The sequence below is a fragment of the Amblyraja radiata genome, chromosome 3 (assembly GCF_010909765.2).
Source record: "Amblyraja radiata isolate CabotCenter1 chromosome 3, sAmbRad1.1.pri, whole genome shotgun sequence".
Lineage (NCBI taxonomy): Eukaryota > Metazoa > Chordata > Chondrichthyes > Rajiformes > Rajidae > Amblyraja > Amblyraja radiata.
In genome coordinates, this window is record NC_045958.1 from 40,137,963 (window position 1) to 40,164,417 (window position 26,455).

General features: G+C 40.2%; 1 protein-coding gene across 1 annotated transcript in view; it reads left to right on the forward strand.

The window, feature by feature from the left end:
- Window positions 1–26,194, forward strand: part of ntrk2 (neurotrophic receptor tyrosine kinase 2) — a 217,695-nt gene extending 191,501 nt beyond the window's left edge. The window contains exons 16-17 of the mRNA XM_033017664.1: window positions 20,663–20,821; window positions 22,152–26,194. Of these exons, the coding sequence (XP_032873555.1) occupies window positions 20,663–20,821; window positions 22,152–22,337 (345 nt within the window). The 3' untranslated portion in view covers window positions 22,338–26,194. The remainder of the gene's footprint in view (window positions 1–20,662; window positions 20,822–22,151) is intronic.
- The last annotated feature ends 261 nt before the right edge of the window (window positions 26,195–26,455 follow it).

The following is a 26,455-nucleotide window of genomic DNA, read 5'->3' on the forward strand; positions in this document are numbered from 1 at the left end:
TGGGACCTACTGTTCACTGTGAAAGTCTTGCCCCTACTTTGACTTTGAAAAATGCAGCACCTTGCACTTATCTGCATTAAACACCATTTGCCATTCCTCAGTTCATTTTTCCAGTGGTTCAAGGTTCTGCTGTAATTCTTGATAACCTTCTTGACTGCCTCCTGACTACTTTAGTGTCACCTGGAATCCTACTAGCTCTCCCTTGTACATTCTCATCCGAATCTTTGTAACAACAATGGGCCCAACCCCCACCTCGTGGCCAGTATTGACCACTGAGGCATGCCATTGAGCATGGACCCCCAATCCAAAAATCTGTCATCTTCCCCCCCCTCCCCCCTCTACTTCATAGCAAAAAGCTAAATATTTATCCAGTTAGCTAGCTTTCCCTGATCCTATGTGATCTAATCTTCCAGTAACCTACCATGCGGAGCTTTATCAAAGGCCTTGCTGAAATATAAACTACTTCTGCTGCACTCCCCTCATTGACCCTCTTGGTTATTTCTCAAAAAAACACATGATGGAAGATTTAAATAAGTCAGACTGGAGATTGTTCTGTGCCTATTTTGTTTGGAGTTACGAGAGCATTGCAGGCTTTCTTAACACTGTTTGGGAAAGTTTCATAAAGAACAAGAACCTCGAATATGAGGTTCACAGTAAAACATGACTGGGTTTCCCTGTGTAATGCCATTGCTGAAGCTGACATTGCTGGTTACACAGTGATGTTTCCTACTGATGTGTTGCAACTCTCCACGGTTCTCTGGAGATTGCGCAAAAGCTGTGAAATTTGAAGCCTGTGCTTAAAGGGAAATAACACAATACCAGCAGCACTTCCAGTTGCTGGAAATTATGCTGCTGAACAAACAAGTATTAGAGGGACCTCAGCAGGCTGAGTACAGATATGCTTGGAGATTTTGAGGACTACAGCAAAGTGCTGCTGGTAGGAGGTTACCAGAGAGGTTACTGCTCTGTAATGTCATGAGTCCACTCATAACTGCATACACTCGCACACTGGGGCACCTTTTCCCTTTCTTACTGCTTCAGTGAGCTGAAGGAAAAGTAGACAATGTCTTTGAATTGGATATGGGGCTGATTTCCCTAATTCAGCTTTGAGCACCAAACAGTGAGATGTGGCAGGCAGGAATGATCCTTGTGCTAAGAAGCTGTGGATGTATCACCCTAACCTTTCTGGACAAAGCAGTCTAGAGTTGATTGGAGGTCATAGATCTCAGCGAGGACAAACAAACAGTTGTGGCCTTAAATTAGCACAATGGGGGAAGCTGAATTAGTAAAACCTATTTGTTCTATGTGTAAATAAAAGCGGTCATTTTTCAGAATGTGAAATGAAAAATAATTTTACAGATGAATTTTACATGTTGCACTATCATTAGCTCCATTTGACAGACTATTATGCCAGAGAATGTGTTGTGGGGAACAAAAATCCTGTCAAAAATTAGGAGACAAATCCGGATAGGTGATAAGATACCCAGATAGGCTCAAGATTATTGTTCTCTGGATAAGGCCGATTTCCAATAGCATAATTGTCCTTTTATTTTTGAAGAGGTATAAAGGAATAACTAGTGTGAATCTCAGAGAGATATGAACACAAACAGAACCAGAACAAATATGAACTGAAATAAAATATTCACCTAGTCAATAGCACAAATGCGCAACATACACTAAACTATGACAGATTAAAACAGTAAATGCAGGTTGATGGAAAGAAGAGTTGAACAAGAGAGAATTGAATTCAGATATTTAATTATAGCATGTAGACCTTGACCGCAGTCTGTAGATATGCTGAAAGAATAAAAATAGATAATCAAACAAGCTGGTTAACGTTAGACACAAACTAAAATTACATAAATTACATGAATACAGAGATGGTCATGGGTCTATTTGACGTCTGAATGGCTGGCAATGTAAAATGGATTGAGCACAGAAATAAAGGAGCCAGCCAAATTCCCAGGCTTCTTTTCTAGGTCTACTTGTGCTTGGTCTCTTGCATAATGCAGACTTAATCCACCATTGTCACTTACTTTTAATTCTTGGAAACTTGTAATTAGTTTATTTACTGAAAAGTGAGGTGTAGTTGCACAATTAAATCAGAAGTTCCACAAAAAATGAAATAAAGAATAAAAACAACCCAAAATGAAAAGAAAAGATCAGTGTTGGTAAAACACTTCTACAATCCAGTAAATCTGGAACAAATGTCACAGTGTAAACAAGAAAGAGGACAGTTTCAATATATAGAAATAAGTGGTTCGGAATAATCTACTTCATTACTCATATAACTAATCTAATTTTAATAATGAAAACAATAATTTTTCTTCTAATTTTTTTTGTTGTATAATTGCAAAATCAACAAATGGTCATTTTTTAGAAACAAAACTAAAACTGTACGTGCTGGAAATCTTAAACAATTTCTATGTTTGTTTTAAACTGACACTCATATTTAGTAGATTTCTTTGCAACAATTTGGAATTGGACTAAAAGGAAATTAGATATCTCTGGCAGATAATGTACAGATTATCAGATAATGTAATAGATTCAAGAAATATATTAAGCAAAAAATAATTAGATAGAGAGTAGGCTAACATTACAAAAGAGGAGATGGTGGCATCTTGAAGCACATAAAAGTGGATAAATGCCCAGAGTTTCACCAGATGTATTCGATGATATTGTAGGAAACAAAGGAAGAAATTGCTGCAGTTGTCAGAGATTTTTGTATTTTTGTTGGCCACAGGCGAGGCTGATATTGTGCATTTATTTAAGAAGAGTTACAAGACCAAGCAAGGGAACTACAGGTCAGTGAGCTTAACATTAAGCCTGTTTCCGTACTGTATGAACGGAAGTGTGAACTTAGTGTGAACTAAGTTCATATTGAAGGCTCCTTCTTCAACTAAAGATAGAAGAATTGAAGCTGGTGGTAGATTTTCTCTAATGGCAGCACAGTGGCACAGCAGTAGAGCTGCTGCCTTACAACACCAGAGGCCTGGGTTCGATCCTGACTATGGGTGCTTTCTGTACGGAGTTTGTACGTTCTCCCTCTGACGGCGTGGGTTTTCTCCGGATGCTCCGGTTTCCTCCCACACTCCAAAGACGTACAGCTTTGTAGGTTAATTGGCATTGGTAAAATTGTAAAATTTCCCTAGTGTGTAGGATAATGCTAATATACGGGGTGATCACTAGTCGGCATGGGTTCAGTGGGCTGAAGAGCCTGTTTCCACGCTGTATCGCTGAAGTCTAAAGTAAAGTCTAAAAGGCTGGAGACTTATTTTGGGCTGTCACAATGGTTACAGATTTTCATGGCATTAGAGATTACCGTGCTGACGGACTGTTTCCATTGATCACATTTGAAATGACCAATTCATTGATCGGGAATGCTTCTCATCTTTATCCCGTCCCTTGCCAAGGGCCCCCAAAGGTATGAGTCAATTCCAAAAGCCTTCTTGCAATGCCTACAGTTATTGTGGTGCTATTTCACTTCACTTGCAATTTGCCTAGTTTAAGACATACTCAACTTTTATCTAGCTTATTGTAGCAGTTTGTGCAGTATGCTGATGGCTGGTGGGTGGGCTTTAACATAGAAACATAGAAAACACGTGAGTTACTGCAGCACTGTGTTCTTTTGCGTAAACCAACATCTCTAGTTCCTTGTTTCCACATGTTGCAATATTCTACTCATTGATTGTCATGATATTCGATGTGCAGAGTTTTATTAAAGATTTGTTATCCACTGACTTGATTTTTCTATAAATTCTAAAAGCCAAGTTAAAAAGAAATACTTACTTTATGATTTATTATGATTTATTATCTCTGTGCTGGTGATGTGGCTTGTCATCTGATGGTAGGAATGTTCTATAAATCATCTATCCTCTCAATATAAAAAAATATTGTCCACCTCACTGATAGACAGGAATTTTTTACTTAAAAGGACACAAGTGCTGGAGTAACTCAGCAGGTCAGGCAGCATCTCTGGAGAGCATGGATGGTTGACATTTCTGGTTGAGACCCTTCTTCAGATTGACTGTAGTGGGGGAGAAGAAAGCTAAAAATGGGGAGAGACAGGACAAAGCATGGCAATTAATAGGTCAACACAGGCGAGGAGGAGAGAGGGTGGGGGGGAGGGGGGGGATTTGACGTAGATAATTGGAATTTTGTATTGATCCAGGCTTATTTGGAGGGTTAATAAAAGCTTTTCGTACACAGATTAACAATCCATGATAAATTGTCATTCATTAAGGATTCAAGGTAATAGAATTTGATCACTGCCTCAAAACTTATAAGCATTGTCAAGACTTACAGGTGATGACAGAGAAATAGCTTATCACTGATGGTGATGATCAGGGAACACATCCTGTAAGCACAGAAGGGGTCATGTAAGAGTAGTTGCCCTTCTTTATGAGAACAGGGTGTAATACTGTCTACAAGAAGATCATCGAGAAGTAAGTATTTCTTTTTAACTTAGTTTTTAGAATTTATAGAAAAATAACGGACATGACGTTGCTGGGAGGCGGGGCCTGTCAGCGATTGGTCCCGACCCCCGCGTCCATCACATCACTGTGAAGGCATGAACATTGTCCCACACCTCCGCTCCACCCGACCCACAGCCCGCGGAGTATGGCCGTGGGAGAGTGGGGGCTGTCCCGAGGGATGCGCACCTTTGGCCGCTTTCAACTTGGTGCTTGGGTTCAGATTGCCCAGTCACCTATGGCTTGTGTGGGAAAATGAACCCCACGCTCCCTTCTCTCTCCCCTCTTCTCTCTCTCCCCCCCTCCCTTCTCTCTCTCCCTTCTAGAAACATAGAAAATAGGTGCAGGAGGAGGCCATTCGGCCCTTCGAGCCAGCACCGCCATTGATTGTGATCATGGCTGATCGTCCCCTATCAATAACCCGTTCCTGCCTTCTCCCCATATCCCTTGACTCCACTAGCCCCTAGAGCTCTACCTAACTCTCTCTTAAATACATCCAGTGACTTTGCCTCCACTGCCCTCTGTGGCAGGGAATTCCATAAATTCACAACTATCTGGCTGAAAAAGTTTTTTCTCAGCTCAGTCTTAAATGACCTCCCCTTTATTCTAAGACTGTGGCCCCTGGTTCTGGACTCGCCCAACATTGGGAACATTTTTTCTGCATCTAGCTTGTCCAGTCCTTTTATAATTTTATATGTTTCTATAAGATATCCCCTCATCCTTCTAAACTCCAGTGAATACAAGTCTAGTCTTTCCAATCTTTCCTCATATGACAGTCCCGCCATCTCTCTCCCCTCTTCTCTCTCCTCCTCTCTCTCCCATCTTCTCTTTCTCCTCCTCTATCTCCACTTCTCTCTCTCCTCCTCTCTCTTCCCCTCCTCTCCCCCCTCTCTCTCCCTTCTCTCTTTCCCCCCTCTCTCTCTCCCCCTTCTCTCTCTCCCCCTCCCCCCCCCCTCCCTTCCCTCTCTCCTCCGTCTCCACCCGCGGGAACGTCCCTCAGTCATTGACCGCGATGAACCGCCATCGGACCCAACCTCCACACCAGGGTGATTTCCCTCCCCCCCTCCGACACCCGGACTTTAACACCTACACCAGGTGATTCAACCCAGCCGCGGGGACAGACGTTTTATTTATTACCGTCTCAGTGCTTGCGGAATGCACCCAAGCTCCCATGCACAAAACAGACAGCATCTCTGGAGAGAAGGAATGGGTGACGTTTCGTGCCGATACCATTCTTCAGAGTGCGTCTAAAAGGTCTCGACCCGAAACGCCACCCATAGATGCTGCCCGGTGAGGCTGCTGTCACACAGTGACCCAGCCGGTGAGGCTGCTGTCACACAGTGACCCAGCCGGAGAGACTCCTATCACACAGTGACCCGGCCACTGAGGCTGCTGTCACACAGTGACCCAGCCGGTGGGACAATGTTCATGCCTTCATAGTGACGTGATGGACGCGGGGGTCTGGACCAATCGCTGACAGGCCCCGCCCCCCGGCAACGTCATGTCCGTTTTTGGACGTTTCTGTTGAGCGGCAGTCGGTCCTTTGGCCTGTAGGCGAGACGCCACCTTTCGGGTAAATGGCGTTTCGACAGAGCGGCCATTCGGTAAGTTTGCTTTTAGGCGATGCAGCTTTTCGGTTCGTTGGCTTTTAGGCGTCCCACCCTTTCGGGTTAGTTTGCATTTAGGCGTCCCATCCTTTTCGGTTAGTAGGCGTTTCGTCTTCGTAATCTTTCAGTTTATTGGCGTTTCAGCCTAATTTCCATTCGGTTCTTTGGCTTCGACTTCTTTGCTTCAGCTTCTTGTCTGTCAGCGCCACGTCCGGGTACCCTTTACATTATATCAAGAATCTAGATTCAATTTAATTGTCAATTTAATTAAGGTATAGTGAAATTTGAGTTACCATACAGCCATACTAAGTAAAAAGCAAAATTACACACAGCACAAAAACATAAAGTTTAACAAAAACGTTCACCACAGTGGAATTAATATTCCTCACTGTGATGGAAGGCAATAAAGTTCAGTCATCTTCCTCCTTTGTTCACCCGCGGTCGGGGCCTTTGAATGTTGCCGACGGTCCACTGTTCCAGCCCTCTCGTCGGGATGATCGAAACTCCGGTGTCAGGACGGATCGGAACACTCCCTGGCATGGACCTCCCGAGCCGGCCGCTTCTTACCGGAGACTGCTGCTTCACTGCGTTAAAGTCCACAGGCCCCGCGGTCGGAGCTCCAACATTGGCGATCCTTGGCAAAAGATCCCAGGCTCCGCAAAGGTAAGTCCCCCCCGCACATCCCACATAAAACATACCAAGGGACATTAAAACAAACATTCAAGATATACTTAAAATAACAAAAACAGAGAAGGGACAAGACAGACTGCTGGCGAGGCAGCCATTATGGGTGCCACTATTAATGGTCAATTTGTTAATTGTGAAAGTAATGGTGAAGTATAAATTTGAACTTTTGCTAGAATTGTCCTGAGCACTAGTTAAGCCTGGTTAGGTCTGTTCATGGTTATAATCGCCAAACCACAGGAAATATATGATGAGGTAGAAGATTTATGTGGATGTCACCAATCTTGGGAATGATAGATATATAAATGGATTGGCTTGGCTTGGGTTGTCTTCTGAACAAAAGAGACTGAGGGGAGATTTAATTATGGTGTATGAAATAATGAGAGGGCTGGACAGGATGAAAGGAAAGGACTTATTTTGCCAGACAGATCAATAATAAGGGGTTATAGCTTTAAGTTAATTGGTGAGAGGATCAGAGGGGGGGTTTTAGGAAAACAAATCTCCCGGCATATAGCGTGGGCCTTGAACTCAGTGCCTAAAAATAATCTGGATGGGCATGTGAGAGTGTGGCTTTGAGAGCTTGGAATGGAATATGAGTATGGAACATATGACAATAAAACACTCTTGATTCTTGAATAACTCAAATAGCAATATTTTTGCCAGCATGGACATGGTAGGTTGAATGGTTCCTCTTGTGCCATGAATATATATGAATTTATGACTTTAGCATTTCTGCTAATGTTTCCTTCATTGGCAGGAGAGAGCATATTATATGGCCAAATATAATCTGCATTCTTTAGACTTTTTGTTCGTCCATGTCTGCAATAAAAGCTGTCTATACGAATTTCACCCACCCAGTCAGACATCATTCTCAAAACAGTATCTTTTGTTGCAGAGGTACATTTTTAATTGACAGACTCCAGATCAATAAATAGAATGCTTTGCACTTGGGCTGATCTTAGTTTGCTTGTTGCAAAATGACTCCGCCTCATTGGAAACAACTCCTCACCTCTGAGAAAACAAACCCCAAATCTCATTCACTGAACGTCATCTGTCAGATTATATAAGTGGGTAGTTAACCATAAATTGTGCTTTTAAGCTTCAGTATTGAATTCACCCTGAACTGTTGTTTAACATTTTCTGCCCATGGGAAGATGAAAACCTGTTGAGATTTTTATAGTTGAGTTGGTTGTGAGTTACAAAGAAAGTTACCAAAATGAGTCCTGATAAGTTAGACTATAAGTATGCTGATTTGTGAAGCATCAAACATTTTTCCTAAGGTAAAACTGGGTAAGGGTGCTTGCAACATTCTTTATTCACCCAGCACTGAGGCAAGTGAGTTCATTACACTGGGGTGAGCATCTGGAGTCAGCCAAAGCCAATCTTTTGCTTCTTTGTCCAATTACTTGCCTAAAGTAGGGAAATGACTCTGATCTCAGAACACACACTTGGACATGTAAAATGTAGAACTCAAATTCTACTGAAAGTATGCCAGGATTCTATCACTTCCAATTTGCTCTTCAAGATAAATACTGTTTAAAGCACTAAACTTCCTTTATATCTTTGTCCAGAGTTATAATTTGAAAGGCATCATTTAATTGATGCAATCTATTTTAGTTTAGTATCATTCACAACCCTCTAATCTCGGGCCAGTATTTTGTAAATCTTGGCATGTCCAAGGAGCACAGATCATTATTGGGTCAGATCTCAGTTTAATCCCAGAAAACAGAGATCAGCAATCCCGCACCTCAGTGTAGGATGGCAAGGATGGCATCAGGATGGCAAGGGTGAGAGATGCGTAGAATATGTACCCATCATTGTGACTCCTTTTCCACTCCATTCTGTAATCCTTCATGACTCCAATTGCTCTAGCCCAATGTCCCTTAATTCCAATCATAATACACTTGTTCCTCGATTCATGAAATGGATGCATCCCTGAAAAAATGTCATTGCATAAACAGCCAACAAATTAGATGAAATGCATTGTAGCAATTTTGAGACAATTTGGTTCTGTGCACTATTCATTATAACCAAATTTAGCTTTGAAGATTGATCATCCATACCCCAATTAGTCAGTGGCATTACGGCAAAAGCTTGTAAATCGACCATATGTAATTCAAGAAAAAAACATTAATTAACTCTTCACTCTCCTAATATCCATTCTTTTCCTACCAGACACTTGAGCATAGGCATAGTCATAGAGGACATGTCTTTCTTTTTGCAGCCATTGGTGGCTTCTTCCAATGTCTCATCTTGAGACAATAACAACTATCATTTGAAAGAAATAACAAATAACAAACGTCTTACACTGGTTTTGGCTTGTAGTTTGCAGTGAGATTATTGTGAAATTAAGTAACGGATTTAATACTGTTAACTGATCACCTATGTGTTAGTTTACATATTAGATTTATGTGGGTTAGGCATAATACGTGTCTAGAAATTCATTCCTGTTCAGTAGCACATTTAGCATTATCGAACAGGGCAAAATGTTGATGCAAAGATGTGTACGATTTTATCAATTTTATCAATTTTAATACACAGGTTATCTCAGATTTAATTCCAGGTATTCCGTGTAAGCAGTGCTAATGTAGCATTGTGATGTGTGCATTAAAGGGGCTGTCCCACTGCGGCGACCTAATCTGCGAGTTTAGAAGAGTTTGCCCCCGACTCAAACTCGCAGCATGGTCGACACTTGGTCCTAGGAGGTCATATGAGGTCACTGGAACTCTCCTTCATGCTCGAGGGAAGTTCCCGCATACTCGTGGCCTCAGTTTGGTCGAGGAAAAATGTTCAGCATGTTGAAAAGTTTTCGCGAGTAAAAATTGGTCGGCATGGTTCTTTTATACTCGTAGTGCAATGGAGTGGGGTTGCTATGTAGTTACAGGCAGTCGAGGGCAGCCATAGGCAATCTCCTTCGCTGACTGGGCATTTTAATTGGCTCATTGGAGTTTTCAGGACCAAAGTAAACCGACCGGTAATGTAAAATGCCCGCTAAACTTTATTATAAGTTGGCTGCCTTCTTAAAAGTGTCTCCTCTCCTTCTCCCCCCCCTTCTCCCCCCCTTCTCCCTCCCTTCTCTCCCATTCTCTCCCTTCTCTCCCCTTCTCTCCCCTTCTCTCCCCTCCTCTCCCCTCCTCTCCCCTCCTCTCCCCTCCTCTCCCCTCTCTCCCTTTCTCTCCCCCCCCCCCCCGTGCTCTCTAAAGTACTTACCATACATTGTGCAGCCGTCTTTTACCTTTCTGTTCATCGTGGGTGTGAATTTAAGACACGCTCCCCCGCTATCCCTGGCACCCGCCTTTGCGATGTGTTTGTGTGTGTGCGGTCGGTGGATCCAGCTCGCGGTTTCATCGCTGACGGTCGATCCTGCTCGAGGTTTTCCAGGCGAGTGCCCTCGAGCTTGAAGGTCGTAGACAGTAGCTGAAAGGTCGTGTCAGTGGGACAGGCCCTTAACTTTTAAGCCGAGATTTTGGAACAGAATCTTCTTGGCAGCTCCACAAATCATACTTTCCTGATGGCTTTATATTGAGGTGACATTGCCTCTTTAAGACTAAATCCTGCTGAGACTCATAAAGGCAGAGAAGAATGGAAATGCACAACAAAATCATTCCCTGAAAAATTTATGTTACATTGAGTTTTACGACTAATTGTTTTTACTGGCAAGGTGTAGAAATGACACCTCAGTACGGGACGACCTAAACCAGTTGTACATATATTGTTTGGGAGAAATCGTTTTTTTGATAACTGAAGTTCTAACAAATGATATTTGCACAAAATGGCTTCCAGCCCAGAAATGCTAACTTGACACTGCAGCAAATAGACAGACAATTCTTTCCATTCCTCAGATTCCTCAGATTTTATAATGTGTATTAAATACAGGCCAAGTAGATTATTGATGAATTAAAAATAATTTCCCCTGGATCTTACAGAAGTGTCATTTACAAAGAAAGCCAGGCCAAAAGGTCAATTGATGTCTAGAGAATAGGGACTCATCAAATTTTCTTTCATATTCTTTGAAGGCTAATTCATTTCAAACATGGGTCAGCATGACACAAACTAATTCTATGATTGGAAAAATGAAAACAGAAAAGATCATTTATAACAACAAAGAAATACACACAATATTATTTTTTATCATACTATTAGTGAATTAGATTTTGACCATAGGTTCAACATCATTGGAAAACAGCAGACTTAATTGAAATAAATTAAATTTGCCAAATAAGTTAAAAATGACAAGAGGACTAAATAGATTGACTGCTGGGATAAGGTATTGTCCTATAAGGAAAGATTGAGTAGAATGTCCTGAACTGGAGTTTAGAATTAAAAGAGATAATCTCATCTCGTGAGTTTGAAAAGGCAGAGAAGATATTGGTTTTGTTTGGCTGGAGAATAAAGAATGAGGTGGCAACATCTGTCATTACGGAGTTGGCCACATAGGACTGAGATGAGAAGAAATCTCTTACGTTAGCAGATTGCAAATCTTTCAAATACTCTATTCAAAACAGCTGCAGGGTGCCTGCTAATTGATAATATTTAAATCTGAAATAAATTGACCTTTGGATTTGAAGTAAATCAATGAAATCAAGAGATCAAACATGAGAGTAGTTAAGGTTAGGAACCAGTTGAGGGTTGATATGCAAATATATATTTGGAAATCTATGCTAGCCTCCTGTACAGGGCCTTGGTGAGACCACACCTGGAGTATTGCGTATAGTTTTGGTCTCCTAATCTGAGGAAAGGCATTCTTGCCATAGAGGGAGTACAGAGAAGGTTCACCAGACTGATTCCTGGGATGGCAGGACTTTCATATGAAGAAAGACTGGATAGACTCGGCTTGTACTCGCTAGACTTTAGAAGATTGAGGGTGGATCTCATAGAAACTTACAAAATTCTTAAGTGGTTGGACAGGCTAGATGCAAGAAGATTGTTCCCGATGTTGGGGAAGTCCAGAACAAGGGGTCACAGTTTAAGGATAAGGGGGAAGTCTTTTAGGACCGAGATGAGAATATTTTGTTTTCACACAGAGAGTGGTGAGTCTGTGGAATTCTCTGCCACGGAAAGTAGTTGAGGCCAGTTCATTGGCTATATTTAAGAGGAGTTAGATGTGGCCCTTGTGGCTAAAGGGATCAGGGGGTATGGAGAGAAGGCAGGTACAGGATACCGAGTTGGATGATCAGCCATGATCATATTGAATGGCGGTGCAGGCTTGAAGGCCCGAATGGCCTACTCCTGCACCTATTTTCTATGTTTCTATATGCAAATAAAACCTTCAATCATTGCTCCATCATTCCAGGGTTGAAGGTTGATATGACCTTAAGCTCTCCATCCCATTGTATTACAATACTTTTGAAGTGAAGGATATCTATAAATACACTGAAAACACGTGCACTTCCACAATAAACATGCAGCAAAACTAAAGCAGCACTTAAGCTGCGGCTATTTTGCATTGCATTTTATACCAGGGATCTACATCAAGCCAAATTATAAACCTAAAGTGATTAAAATTCATACCCTTCTGGTTTGTTAACTAAGTTTGAATGTATGGATCGTTTGAGTTTGGAAACATATACCTCTTTTGAAAAGGTGCCACTCGTTTTTACAAAGACTTTATATCCTGACGGTTTCTGTGATATCTTATGTTAGATATCTTCTTTGCATCATCCTCAATGTTGTAAAGTAGTAAATTATATTTTTGAAGAATGCATTTTGCACAATGGGCTGGAAATCTCCATCAGGTTAAATAACATTTACTATTTGTCATTTGTCACAAGAACCAAAATAATTATCCTTTTTATTTCCAAATATTTAATTAGTCAGATTTCTTCCAGGACTACTATTATGTTTACAGTCATTATAACCTCTACATATGTCACACTTCCCTCAGGTGACAGGTGATATCATAGTTGTTGTCAACATCATGATAAATGAGGATTTGTGTGAAAAAGTACACACATTTACTATTTGTCATGATCCTTGCTTACTGTCATCCATAAGGCTGATAGACTGAATTAGGAGCACAAGCAGTAGAATGAATAAACTTTTCTGAAGCAAGTCAAATCTACTGTCATATGCACAAGTGTGGTGAGGTCCAGGTGCAATGAAAATCTTGCTTGCAGCAGCATCTCAAACATATAGACTCAGACAACACACAGGAATATAAATTATATATACATTACACATACATTCTACAAGATAGTGAAAAGAAAATGACTGTGCAAAAATACTGAAATATTAACTCTAGCTTGGGATGGAGGTGTTTGCAAACATACTTGTTTAAATAAATTGTATTGCTGTAATCATTACCTGCTTTTCCAAATGCTCAGATCTTATGATCTTCAACCTGAGATGCATCTCTTTGCTCACAGGTGAATGTCACTTTTCATTGGTGACTATAAAGCCTATTTGGCTATCTGAGATGTTCTCATCTTCATGATGTGATTCTGAAGCAAGTTTCCTCATGGACCAGAATTGCTGCTCTGTAGAGGCCAGGGTACAAACTATGAAATTGGGAACCGATACTGTGTCTTGTTCCCAAGGCGTTACATTAGTGACCTGACATTGTGCTGATTCAAACAGTGAGGTATTTAAACACCCACAGCATCACCATCTGACACTCATGTTGAATGGCTCCAGAGTAATTTTCAAACATTTGTAGTCATTATGAGCAGAGACAGCTACTTGTAACAAATAAATTAGATTGGAAATGTTGCATTTCCTTAACTCTAAATTAATTTTCCTAACTCAATTAAATTGCAGCAAATAAGACATTTGGTGATTTCCTGATATCGTTTACCATCATACTTAGTGTATAACGTGCTCCATTTCCATTAAAACTCTGGATTTATTTGATGTTATCAGTAATGATGTGGTCACTCACTAGCAGGCTAACTCAGATGTGCCTGATCAAATCTAATTGTTTCCTGGCGCTGATTCAAAGTGAACCTGCGGTCATTTTCAGCTGAACAATCGAAAGTATAATCTACTTTCAGTTTTGGATGGCAGTTTTGAAGGGCAAACGGCACACATGGAGCAAAAAGTCTGCCTTCTACAAACTTCAACAAGGCCACTGACTAGTCCTGGGCTGAAAGCAGTGTCTTCAAGTCAGCAAGGAAAGCTGAAGAACAAAAAGGGTAATGTTTGGCCAACTGGGAGGACAGTTTCTCCCTCCAGCAGGACAAGGATAGTTCTGATGATGGGAGTGGTTTGGTGGTTGGAAGATGAGTGGGGAAATGAAGATAATTGATGTGTTGATACCAAAAGGGCGGCTTCCATCAGATTTAAGGACAGCCATTAATATTTTAAACAATAAGAACTGCTGGTTTATGATTTACAAACAGTGCTGAGGCAGGACTTTAATTTTTAATGAATCTTGAGCCATTTGACAATTAATCATTCTCCAAAGGCTCAAGGCTACTGTACAGTATGAGTTATTGCTGCATTTACATAGATATTCAATAGAATGAAAGAGGGTGCTGTTTTGTCAGCTTAGTGTCTATCAACAAAACCAATTTTAAGTTTCTTGAAATAGTGTCATAAAGTGATACAGGTCTTTCCACCCAACTCACCCTTGCGGATCAAAATGGCCGTTTGGCCCTTTGGGACAATGGGATGTTCCAAGCATGTCTCATGCTAGCCCCATTTGTCTGTGTTAGCCCCATCTCACCTTAAGCCTTTTCTACCCATGCATCTGTCCAAATGTGTTTTAAATTTTGTTATTTTGTTATTATACCTCCCTCAACCACTTCCTCTGGCAGTGCGTTCCATATACATACCACCCACTGTGTGAAAAGGTTGTCTTTCTGCTTACGATTAAATATTTCCCCTCTCATCTTAAATCTATACGCTCTTGTTTGATTCTCCAAGCCTGGAAACAAGACTCTGTGCTTCACCCTTTCTATGCCATTCCTGATTTTATATACCTCTATTAGATCACTCTTCACTCTCCCATGCTCTAAGGAACACAGTCCCCAACCTGCCCAGCCCCTCCCTACTTAGTTCCTTGAGTCCTGGCAACATCTTCATAAATCTTTTCTGTACTCTTAGCAGTTTAATGTCATTATTGCTTTTGCAGGGTGACAAAACTGAACACATTACTCCAAGTGTGTCCTCACCAACATGTTGAACATGATGTGCTAATGCCCTGACTGATGAAGGCCAGCATGCCAAAAGCCTTCTTCACCACCCTGACTACTTGTTACATGCAACAACGTACTTGTATTTCTAGATGCTTTGATTGTACAACGCTCCCCAGGGCCCGACTGTTCATTGGGAAAGTCCTCTCCTGTTTTGCCTTCACAAAATGCAACACCTGATATTTATCTTCACCAACACGAGGCCCAGTGCTGTACTGTGTTCAGTAGGGTTCTCTATACATTGCTTAACATCCAACTTCTTATTTTTCTCTTGGACCCATCCACTGCCAATCTAATTCAAACCTATCCAACTAGCACTAACAAATCTCCCTATCAGGATATTAGTTGCCCCTTTAATTCAGGTGCAACCTATCCCTCTTGTACAGGTCACCTTTGCCCCAGAAGAGATTCTAACAATCCAAGAATGAATCCCTACCCCCAGCACCAACTCCTCAACCACACATTCATCTGCCATATCCTTCTATCTCTGCCCTCACTGGCATGTGGCACTGGGAATGATCCAGAGACCACTCCCCTTGACGTCTTGCTATTTATTATATTCTCTTTTCTAATTCTCAATATTCATTCACTCCACGGGACCTCCTCCCTGTTTCTACCTTGTTGTTGGTACCAATATACACAATGACACGTAGCTGCTCACCCTCCATCTTCAGAATTTGTGTAACTGCTCAGAGACATCCTTGATGTCCCAGTGACAGAGACACCCCGGAGGCAACACATCATCGTGACTATGGAATCTCCAGTCACCAATGTCCCCTAACTATTACATTTCTTATCATCACTGCTCTGTCTGATTTCTTCTTCCTGCTGTGCTTCAGAGGCATTCATCGTGCCATAGATCAGGCTGCTGCTGCTGCTCTCTGAAAGGTCATCCACTCACCCCCCACCAAAACAGTATCCAAAGTGGGGGGTATGCCTATTCTTGAGGGAAATGGCTGTAGGGGGGAACCCAGTCAGCCTTCGGTCTCAACTCAAAACGTCACCCAATCCTTCTCTCCAGAGATGCTGCCTGTTCCGCTGAGTTACTCCAGCATTTTGTGTCTACCTTCTCCTTTACCTCTCCTGGTTGACACCCTGTTACCCGCAACCTGTACCGTAGGTGTGAGCATCACACTAAAAATCCCTATCTCGATAAAAACGATGATCGTGAGTGTATCCAGCTCCATGTCACGGTCAGCCAGGAGCTGCTGCTGGGCACACTTCCCACAGGTGTAGTCACCAGGGACACTGGATGTTTACTTGTCCCCCACATCCTGCAGGCGGAGCATACCACTGCCCTAACTGCCATCCCAACCATACTAAGTCTGAAGAGTATGAAGAGTATGAAGAGTATGAAGTTAAAACACTTTGCCTTTTCTTACCTGTACCTCTACTCAACTCCGCACCACAGCTTGACTGTTTATTAATCAAACTCTGCACACTTTTACAATGGCCACTCCAAAACAGCCACTCTGCTAAAGCTTGGCAAAATTTTATTTTGAAACTAACAACCCGAATGACTACTTTTAAAATCTCCACATTCTTCTCAGCTCTGCAATCTCTTTAGAAACTTATGTCTTTACGTTAAAATGTTTAATTTATATTATAATTTCTGTTTATCTGGCATAAAATAAAATTGAATAAGTTGCATAATATTTGAATGATCAACAGTTAAATAGAGAGCTTCTGAAGATCCGCGTGCCGATTGTGATGTGTGATTAATCTCTGTTGCTGTTGAATATGAATGCGTGCTAACTTCATGCTGCCTGTAAATGATATAGATCTCTTCATGCAGCCTGTATACCTGTGCTGCTCATTGGTTCTCTGCATCAGCAGGAGGCCAGTGTCATTAACAACTTGCATGATTAGAGCTACATTAAGCTCCCTGAACCTCATAGTGGAGATGCATTAAGCCCAAGGCAGGTGCTGCAAGATCTTCTCCATCTAAATCTGTACAACTGGGAAGGTTTAGTTTAGATACAGCATGGAATAGGCCCTTCATTAGATAGGCCCTTCAGCTCACTGATTCCACACCAACCATTGATCACCCATTCACATTAGTTTTATGATATACCACTTTCACATCCACACCCTACACACCAGAGACAATTCATGAGGCCAATTAATCTACAATCCCGCATGTCTTTGGCATGTGGGAGGAAACCGGAGCACTTGGAGAAAACTCAAATGGTCACAGGGAGAACGTGCAAACTCCACACAGACAGCACCCAAGGTCGGGATCAAATCTGAGGCAGTAGCAATACCAGCTGCGCCACTGTGCTGCCCCGCGGGTGGAATGGAGGTACAATGTTCTGCAACTTCCCTTAGAGGTCTCCAGATATGCAAGGCAACAGGAACAGATTGCTCCAGAGGGAAATGTCACCAGTGGAGGCCCATGGACCAAAATGTAGTTGCTGAACTAAAATTCATAACTCTACTGCACCCTCACTTAATTAGTGCTGTTGCAAGCCTCAGACACATCTCTCAGCTTGCACAAATTGTGTGCCATTCCACCATTCAGCCACATTACCCAGTGAAATGTACTGACACTTAATTAGTATGGGGGTCAGAGGTTATGGGGAGAAGGCAGGAGAATGGGATTAGGTGGAAGAGATAAATCAGCCATGATTGAATGGCGGAGCAGACTTGATGGGCCGAATGGCCTAATTCTGCTCCTATCACTTTTGACATGAACTTATGACACACTTACCACTCTTGCAGAAGAACATGGTGCACAACTGCCTTTAGGATGAACTAACTGAAGAGGTGTGTTTGCATATCCACACAGGGAAGATGAAGGGCCATGTTCCATATTTCCCTTATCCCTAATCTTCCTGACTTACAAGCTGCAAATGGAATAAGCATGCACCTCTTCATATCCGGTACATAGTACAAATAACCATTCACCACTCAATTCCTTTGTAACCCCAGCACAATCCCACCTTTTACCTTTTTAATTTCAGATACTAAAGGGTGGTAACCTGTCAGGTAGGGGTGTAAGAGAATAAAGATGAACGGACACCATCAGCGCATTTCATGCCCCTTGCCATCAGCTCAGTCATTAGCACTGCAGGTAATTTAATACTGGCATAAGAACAAGATCTATATGCAGCAAACTCAGGGCAAAAGTGATTTTCAGCCATGGAAGGAGGAAACACCAGGGCAGGTGCCAGCCAATTCTACACCAAATAACCGATAAGAAATGAATGGGTCAGATGATTGAGAAAAGATTCAGGGTCTACGTTCAAAATTGTTCATACCTTGCTTGCTATGCTGGTCTGGAAACCATGACATTTAGTGTCAGAGATACATGGAAGAAGTTATTACAAAGATGGCAAGGTATTTTTCGTAAAGCTTGGTGCCCAGACTACCTTGTACAGAACTAAATGTAGCAGTTAAAGGCTGCTGTCTCAACTTCTAAAGCAGCAGCAGCCACCTAACATTAGAGTGCTGCAGTGAAAGCTCACACTGTGGCTCCGATTTTCAAAGGGCTACTGAGATGGTGAGTCAATAGCTCAATGGCTGTCCAGCCTCAGGATGACAATATCCACTCTCCCACCATTGCCGTTGTGACAATGTCCTTCCCATTGTTGCCCAACCAGCCTGTCCAGCTGCAGACTGAAGCCACGACTATTGCCCAAAGTTCCTTGATGTTATTGACCATCTGGAGCCTCCACTACTAAAAATCAGCAGCTCTCTTAACAGCCAGGACAGGGTTGGCTAGTACCGGTTTGGTGCAATGTAAGGGAAAAAAAGCCGCATGGAAAACAGGCATTATTAATTACAATGTTCAATTTTTTGCTTCAGAGCAAGATTTAATTTCCTTCACTGGCAGAAGCTGTTGGGATAAATATTCGCTGACCGCTGAAATATAAGCTGAGAAATATTTTCCGCCTATATTTAATTTTTTAGATAACATATAAAGGGGGAAATTGTTGGGAACATATACTTACATTCTGCTACAGGTTTCTGGTTGCTCAAGAATGATATTATGTAATCGCACATCAAAGGGATGTCCTTGCATTCACTTAACTGCAACCTACTGACAACACATTCCTGTGGACAGTTGAACATTGCTCTTGTTGCCATAGAGATTTTTCGTGTGTTTTGAACCAATAATGAGATTCTTTTGGGAAGGTTCGTGGCATCACTATAAACTCTTTGTTTGAGTTCAATGGCAATGCTGTGGTGTTGTTTCTAAATTTCACCACTGATTTAATTAAATGCTCTAAATCCATTACACTTCAAACACAATGTATGAAAAATGAGAAACTAAATGAGAAACTCAGTCGAAATCCCAGTTCTAACTGCTAACTTATCAAATGGGGAAACAGACAAGATTTCCTCCTCCCCCTTAAACACTGATGGAGTGGCACCAACCATGACTACATAAAGGGCAGCTGGCCAATAACTTTCAGATGACTATGGAAACAGTAATATGAGAAATATAAATGAGTGAAACGTGGAAAATTATAAAAGACAAATATCTACATTATGTATATACATTGCCGCTAATCCATAAAAACGATTGTTTATTTATTTATGACCACTTCTAAGCAAGGTGAATGATTGCTATCTCCAGATTTTGCATGTTCTGCTTCTAATAAAATGCTATTTTGAAACCGTCTGCTCTTATTACAAGGGATCAATATGTGTGCAGCAATGCTCTGATACTATTCCAAGCTTGTCATGACCATATCATGTTTGTTTCAGACCCAAAGCAATGCCAAATGTATTATTTAGTGTCAGTAGCAGAAATTTAAGAAAATCCATTAAAAAAAAAAATTTTCACTTGTCCAACCAAAAGTCGTGAATTTGCAGCGATTTTGCTTCGCATTTCCAGCCACGAGTCAGACCTTACACAAGTTTTCAAAATACATTCCTATTTTGCAGAGCGATGGATGCCTGGAACGTGCTGTCACAAATAGTGGTGGAGGCAGCTACGATAGTGGGATTTAAGAGGCTTTATCATAGGCATGTGGATATATGAGGAAACGGAGGGATGAGAATCATGTGAGGGAAGAAGAAACTATTTAAACCTGGCATCATTTTCAGGGTGGACATTGTGGACTGAAGGACCTATTCTTATGCTGTACTGTTCTATGTTAATAAAATAAATGACTTCACAGGATAATAACTTTGTAGAAATGGTATTACTCAAGGGGATCTGGTACAAAAGAGGAGTTGAGGTGGGCACAGACATGATCATATTGAATGGTAGGACAAGCGTGAGGTGGTGAATGACCTGTTCCTGCTCATATTTTTTGTGTATTTTTCTTAAAATGATGTACATCAAAATAGATTTAAAATGTTTTAACTAACTAAGGTCCAAATAACTATGGTTAACAATGTCCTGACATGGTATTGATATCAGTTATACTTCAGACCTGAGTGAGCACTACCATTTCAAGCTTCTGTTTTCAATGCATTGAGTGATTGATTGAAGGATGCAGCGTGGAAAAAGGCCATTTGGCCCATGCCATCCATTATCACTCGTTCACGCTAGTTCTTTGTTAGCCAACTCTCATATCCACTCCCTGCTCACAAGAAGTAATTTTCAGAGGCCAATTAACCTACAAACCCACACGTCTTTGGGATGTGGGAGGAAACTGGAGCATCTGCATCCGTGATCACAGGAAGAACATGCAAACTCCACATAGAGATCAAACTTGGGTCTCTGGCACTGAGGCAGTAGCTCTACCAGCCGTGCCGCATTGATTTCTGTTAATCATTCATTCATATTGACATTAATTTTCTTCTTTTTCAGGTTGGTGGTCACACAATGCTCCCAATTCGTTGGATGCCCCCTGAAAGTATCATGTACAGGAGATTCACCACTGAGAGCGATGTCTGGAGTTTGGGTGTGGTGTTATGGGAGATCTTTACCTATGGAAAACAACCTTGGTATCAGCTGTCAAATAATGAGGTTTGTATAGAACTACAGTCACAAAACTGTTGTTGTTTAATACTACTTCCCAATGCAGCACAGCAGTTTCTAGGATAGTGTTTCTGTTTACTCATATATCTCCTGAAACATAGTGGATTTATTTCCATGTAATAATAAAAAATAATGCGCCAGCCAGTATCTTTATGTTTAGGATTATTATATTTGGACAGCCAGTATCTTGAGGTTTAGGTTTAAGTTTATTTTAGTGGGACAGCCAGTATCTTTTGATTTATGTTCATTTTTATTATAGTGGTACAGATATATATATATCTTTAGGTGTATGATTAGGTTTATTATAGTGGGACAGCCATGATCTTTAGATTTATGCTTGGGTTTATTATAGTGGTCCCGCCAGTATCTTTAGGTTTATGTTTGAGTTTATTATAGCCAGTATCTTATGGATAGCAATGGGAACACTTCAAGAATTGTTATTTCTATATTTGAATCTACAGAAGCTTTGAGTGTGAGAGAACGGTGTAAATACGAGACATATTGTCAACATTGTAATCCAGAGAGGAAACGTGAGCAATGATTTGAGCTATATTATTTTGAATATGAACAACAGAAAAGGGAATATGTTTAGTGCCCACTGGAAGTTAAGATGCAAAATAGTGATAGCAGAAGCACAAGTATAAGGAGCCTCAACAAAGAATCAAATGAGAAACTGATGGTTGGATTTATGGTCTTTCGAAAATTGCTGAGATAGTTAAGTGTCTTTGGCCTGTGTTGCATTTAATGTTACAGTTGATGTTTAGAAAAAATATGTTCTGCAATGTGGTTATGAACAGTTAAGGTAACAATTATCAGACAAGATTCATCTATATGAAGCTTGTTTGGAGAAGTAATTCATAAAAAAGTCAATTTAACATTTTGTATCTGAGTGGATTAAAGGAATTAGTACATTTTTGTTTAGGTAAATCTAAGAACTGATTATATAAATGTCTATATAATCTTACTTATATTAATAGTTAACTAACGATATGATTTACTGTATGATTTATATGGATTTGTTTTTTTAAGGGGATGCTATGTAATGTAAATGAATATGTGTTGTTTTAAAACTATGCACACCATGTGGTATAACTGTTGAAAATTATCATACTCTGTTGTTAGTTGCCAACAACTCCGTTAGTAACCAACAACTCCGTTGTTAGTTGATGTTTGCTACTTTCAATAAAGGATTTTCTGGTGGTAGCTCTATCCTTGTATTTACCTAGGTGACAAAAAACACAAGATCTCCTAAAGATAATACAACAGTAGCAAATTCAAAGCTGCTGCTCATCCTAATTTTCTCTGATGCTATCAACAGGTCATCGAATGTATCACACAAGGCCGTGTTCTGCAGCGCCCTCGGACCTGCTCGAAGGAGGTGTATGATCTGATGATTGGTTGCTGGCAACGTGAACCACACATGAGGCTCAACATCAAGGACATTCACAGTCTTCTCCAGACTTTGGCAAAGGCCTCTCCAGTATATCTGGATATCCTTGGTTAAGCCTAACTCTGACAATTGTAGGCGTGCTTGTGTGTGTGCGAGAATGTTGCTGCATTTTGAAGAAACACGCTCTGATCCCTGACAGTATTAATAGCAATGAGAAGAAGTTTTAAAGAGCAACATGTCAAAACTTCTCCCTTTGTAGTCAACCTATTGACTTTGAATTTTATCATATTTTCTCTCAAATTGATCTTGCTTTTTGCTCATTTGTAACTCTGCCTAGGTGCAGGCCTTAATCTAACTGATTATTCTGCTGAAGACAGTCAAAATTCCTCACTGCAATTAACAGTGACTCCTAATGATTTGCCTTTGATTTGGATGAAAAAAGGGACGAACAGATGACTGTGAATCATAAACTTTCAGCTGCAAAACAAAGAAAGGAAAAAAATGTTCATTCTACTACACCAATGCTGCAGTCCATGAATAAATATTATCCGAAATAGAGGAAGTATAAAGGGTTATGAAAAACTATTTTAATTCGGAGAAGGAAGGCATAATATCATGATGTACTGCATACCAGTAACATAATAGGCTTCAATTTTGCCAATGGACTTCTTAAACTTGTCCTTGAAATATGGCAACATCGGGCCACCCAATTATACAGAAACCTTTCCTGGCTTTTTGCATTTATTTTTATTTATTTGCATTGGGCAACATGTCTCACAAAGAAGCAAGTGCAAGACAATAGTTTGCTCTGAACTGGGCATCCAGAACAAAGTGTGACTATAATTACATGAACGTGGCCTCCAGATAGCTTTATGGGCTTTAGGCTGGAGCGCACAGTAATATTAATTTCAGAGTCAAATACTGAAGGTGATTGACTTTAATAACACAGCACTTGTAGTTGTCTAGGCAAAACATCAGAAAATATACTTATCCTAAAACATTCTCCCCCTTTGGTAAGTGAGCGAAATATAATTGTGCATGAAGCTGATCTCATACTATATGTACAAATGATCGCTCATATCTTGTACACATTTTAGATGTAGAATGTTATCCATAATGGTGTTACATATATTTAATTAGGAACCATGTTGAAAGTCATTAGCTTCAGGAAGTAGCCTTATGCTTTTGCAGTATAATGGGATATTAGAAATGCAGAGGAATTGAGAAATTTATAAAGATCACATAATCTGCAAGGAGACAGTGAAATTAAGACCTTAAGGTAGACAGAAGTGAAACTATAATTAACAAATAATAGCCATCACATTAAACCTAATACTGGATTCATTGTCTTGTTGCTATGGTATCTCCATTCTTAGCATTCTTTGCTTGCTTCATTTTTTTTTTGCTCTGACAATATTCTGACAGAAATGCACTGTAATCGTGTGTGCATTACAGTCAAGATGCTCGGTTGATGGCTTATGCCTCGCTTGTTGACATATTAATCTCAGTTATCAGATGATGTTGGGGAACCGTGGGGTAGATTTCATATCTGTTTGACAAGTTCATGCTAAATTGAGCACCCAATGTTTCAAAATCTAACATTTTCTCCTTTTTAAAATATACTCCCTCTGTGAGGGATCACAGTTGTAATTTGTAACTGCATTTGGCAACAAAGCATGCATTGCTCTTAGGGTTTATCTGTTCTCCCATTTTCTCAAAATAACTAGAGGAGATCAGTACAGAATACCCATTTGCTTTTCTTTTTAAAAATTATGCCAAATATTTAATAATTTAATACATTTTTGCTTTGTTTGTATATATTTTTTAAAAAAATTATTTATTGCAACTTGAAATCATTTAATTATTTGTTTCATTAAGTGTAATCACCAAAAGAATGTTGTATATTTTACTTTCTGCCCAACAATTCATCTGATATTTGACAAGTCCTTTAAATTGAATTCTTATCAACCAGACATACAGTACTTCAGAGAGATATAACAATTATTTAAACGCTGCATGTGATTGGTAGCCTAATAGAAAATGTTGCAGATGTTATTGAGATGAGATCTGTGTATTTTCATTAGGAAAAGCATCAAGGGATGGAACAAATTAGAGCAAATTGTGTTGAGGTAGAGATAGGTCATTGGATGATGGAATAGGTTGAGGGATTAAATTGACTATTCTTGTTTGTATGTTCCAATATTCTTTTGTATCTATGATCTGGAGGATGTGCCTTTCATCTGCTTTTAGATTTACTGACAATTATGCTATTTGTAATCTTAGTACTGATGTACTAAGACTCAGAACTCAGTGAGTTTTGTTGTAAATTGTTCAATTTACTGTATTATAATCTTGAATACATCAAAGAATTTGCAAAGGTCAAATCTTCTGGCCATTTGAGGTGTTGATGCCAATCAAGAATATATTAGCTGTTAAGCTGATAAAATCCCAGTAATTTTGGTATTCAATGTGAACAGCAACCACAAATGTAGAAAAGTCCTTAATACTAAATATTTACTGTTGAAATCGCAAAATACTTTGTGGGCATAAATTATGACGTTTGTTTTAAATGATTTAAATTAAATTAGTAAATGAGAAAATTCAATGAACATTTCTGTAAATTCCGTAGATATTGAAGTGAGACATCATGACGCAACACTGTTTTAGATTCATTACTGGCAGGTGCCATGCTTTACATTAAATGATTTAAATATTTTAGAAAGGTTTATATATTGGGAAGCAGGAGTTGTACCGATGCAATGATAGAAGGTGCATTTCTTGGAATGATAGAGGGTACTTTTTCACTGTTACCACCAGACAGCAGGAAAAAACGTAAGCAATGATTACTTGATTAATAATCTTGTCCTGTGATTTTGCTCTTTGCTTTGCATTTTGCATTTGGAGTTAGGAGAGAAACCAAGAGACAGGCACATGAAAGAGCATGGTAAACAAATGAAGGAGAACTCACATACATTAAAATTACAATATCAGGCGTGGCTTCCAGTCAGGACAAATACAGGCCCAATGTCAATCAGCCTTGTTTTTCTTAATCATGTTTCTCTACAGTTGAAGGTCGGTGGATATTGCAGCTTGATTTTGTGACTTAGAGGTGGTGACCGATTCACCCTTCATTTGAAATCACTTGTTGCTTCAGTAGCATTGAGAAGGAAGATATTTTTGTGCCCATTTAGTTTACAAAGACCCCATGTACCAATCTCCTGGAACTGAAACTGTGACCTGGTGGTTTAAAAAAAATTCAGCTTGATGTTTAATATATATATATTTTCTCCTTTGAGTTTTTGTTCCTGGTATATTTTTCAGTTTCTCCTAAAAAACAGAAAATCTCTGATGACATTCGTGTAGTCTGTGTCTTTCCCAATAACTGCACAGCTCTTAGGGTTTAGAAACTCTGGGGTAGGAATGAAAGGTGGGAGTGGGTAGAAGACACCCTGTGTGTCCATTTCCATGGTGTGGAAGTTGGGCAGTGCCAACCGATGGAGTAGCTTTGAGGTCTGACCAGTTCTTACACTCATCCTGATCTTCATTATTGTTGGAAAGGGCCAGAAATCCAATGAATTGAGCATAACGTCAGCAAGTGCATTATGTCAATGGGCAAGGATATTCCAATGGAATGCCGCTGCAACATGTGGAAGCCTGTGGAGCTGGGAAGATCACAAAATCCACCAAAATTTAACATGTCTGGTTTTAAACAGCCTATTACACAAATGGACCCATGGCATCTATTGCTGGAGCCTTAGCATTTATCTTCTGTTGCAGCCTGTTGTACACTTTTCTTTCTTGAATGGTTTGTGAAGCACTTGGCTGATTTTTAGATGATGCCTAAGTACCTGTGTTATATATTTGTATGTTGAAATGTGAACCAGTTTCTCAAATTGAAATGGAAAGTTACTTGTGATACAACAAATTCAATGGAAAAATTCTGTCTTACAATAAACATTGTCATCAGAAAAGTATTGTATTTGATGATCTGTTAATAATAAATTTAGACCACGTGTTAGTACTGGTTATGTAATTGACACCAACATTTGTTGGCTATACCCACAGCAATGAATTGATCAAACATCTTATATGTGGCACCAGATTTCATATTATTTTGTTTGAAGTTCTTTAGGATCACTTTGAAAACTGTCAATGCCCCCAAATGCATCTGTTGTAACACAGTTTTCTAAGTTGTTAACCCTTGAAATAGGCCATTGAGATGTCACACAGTC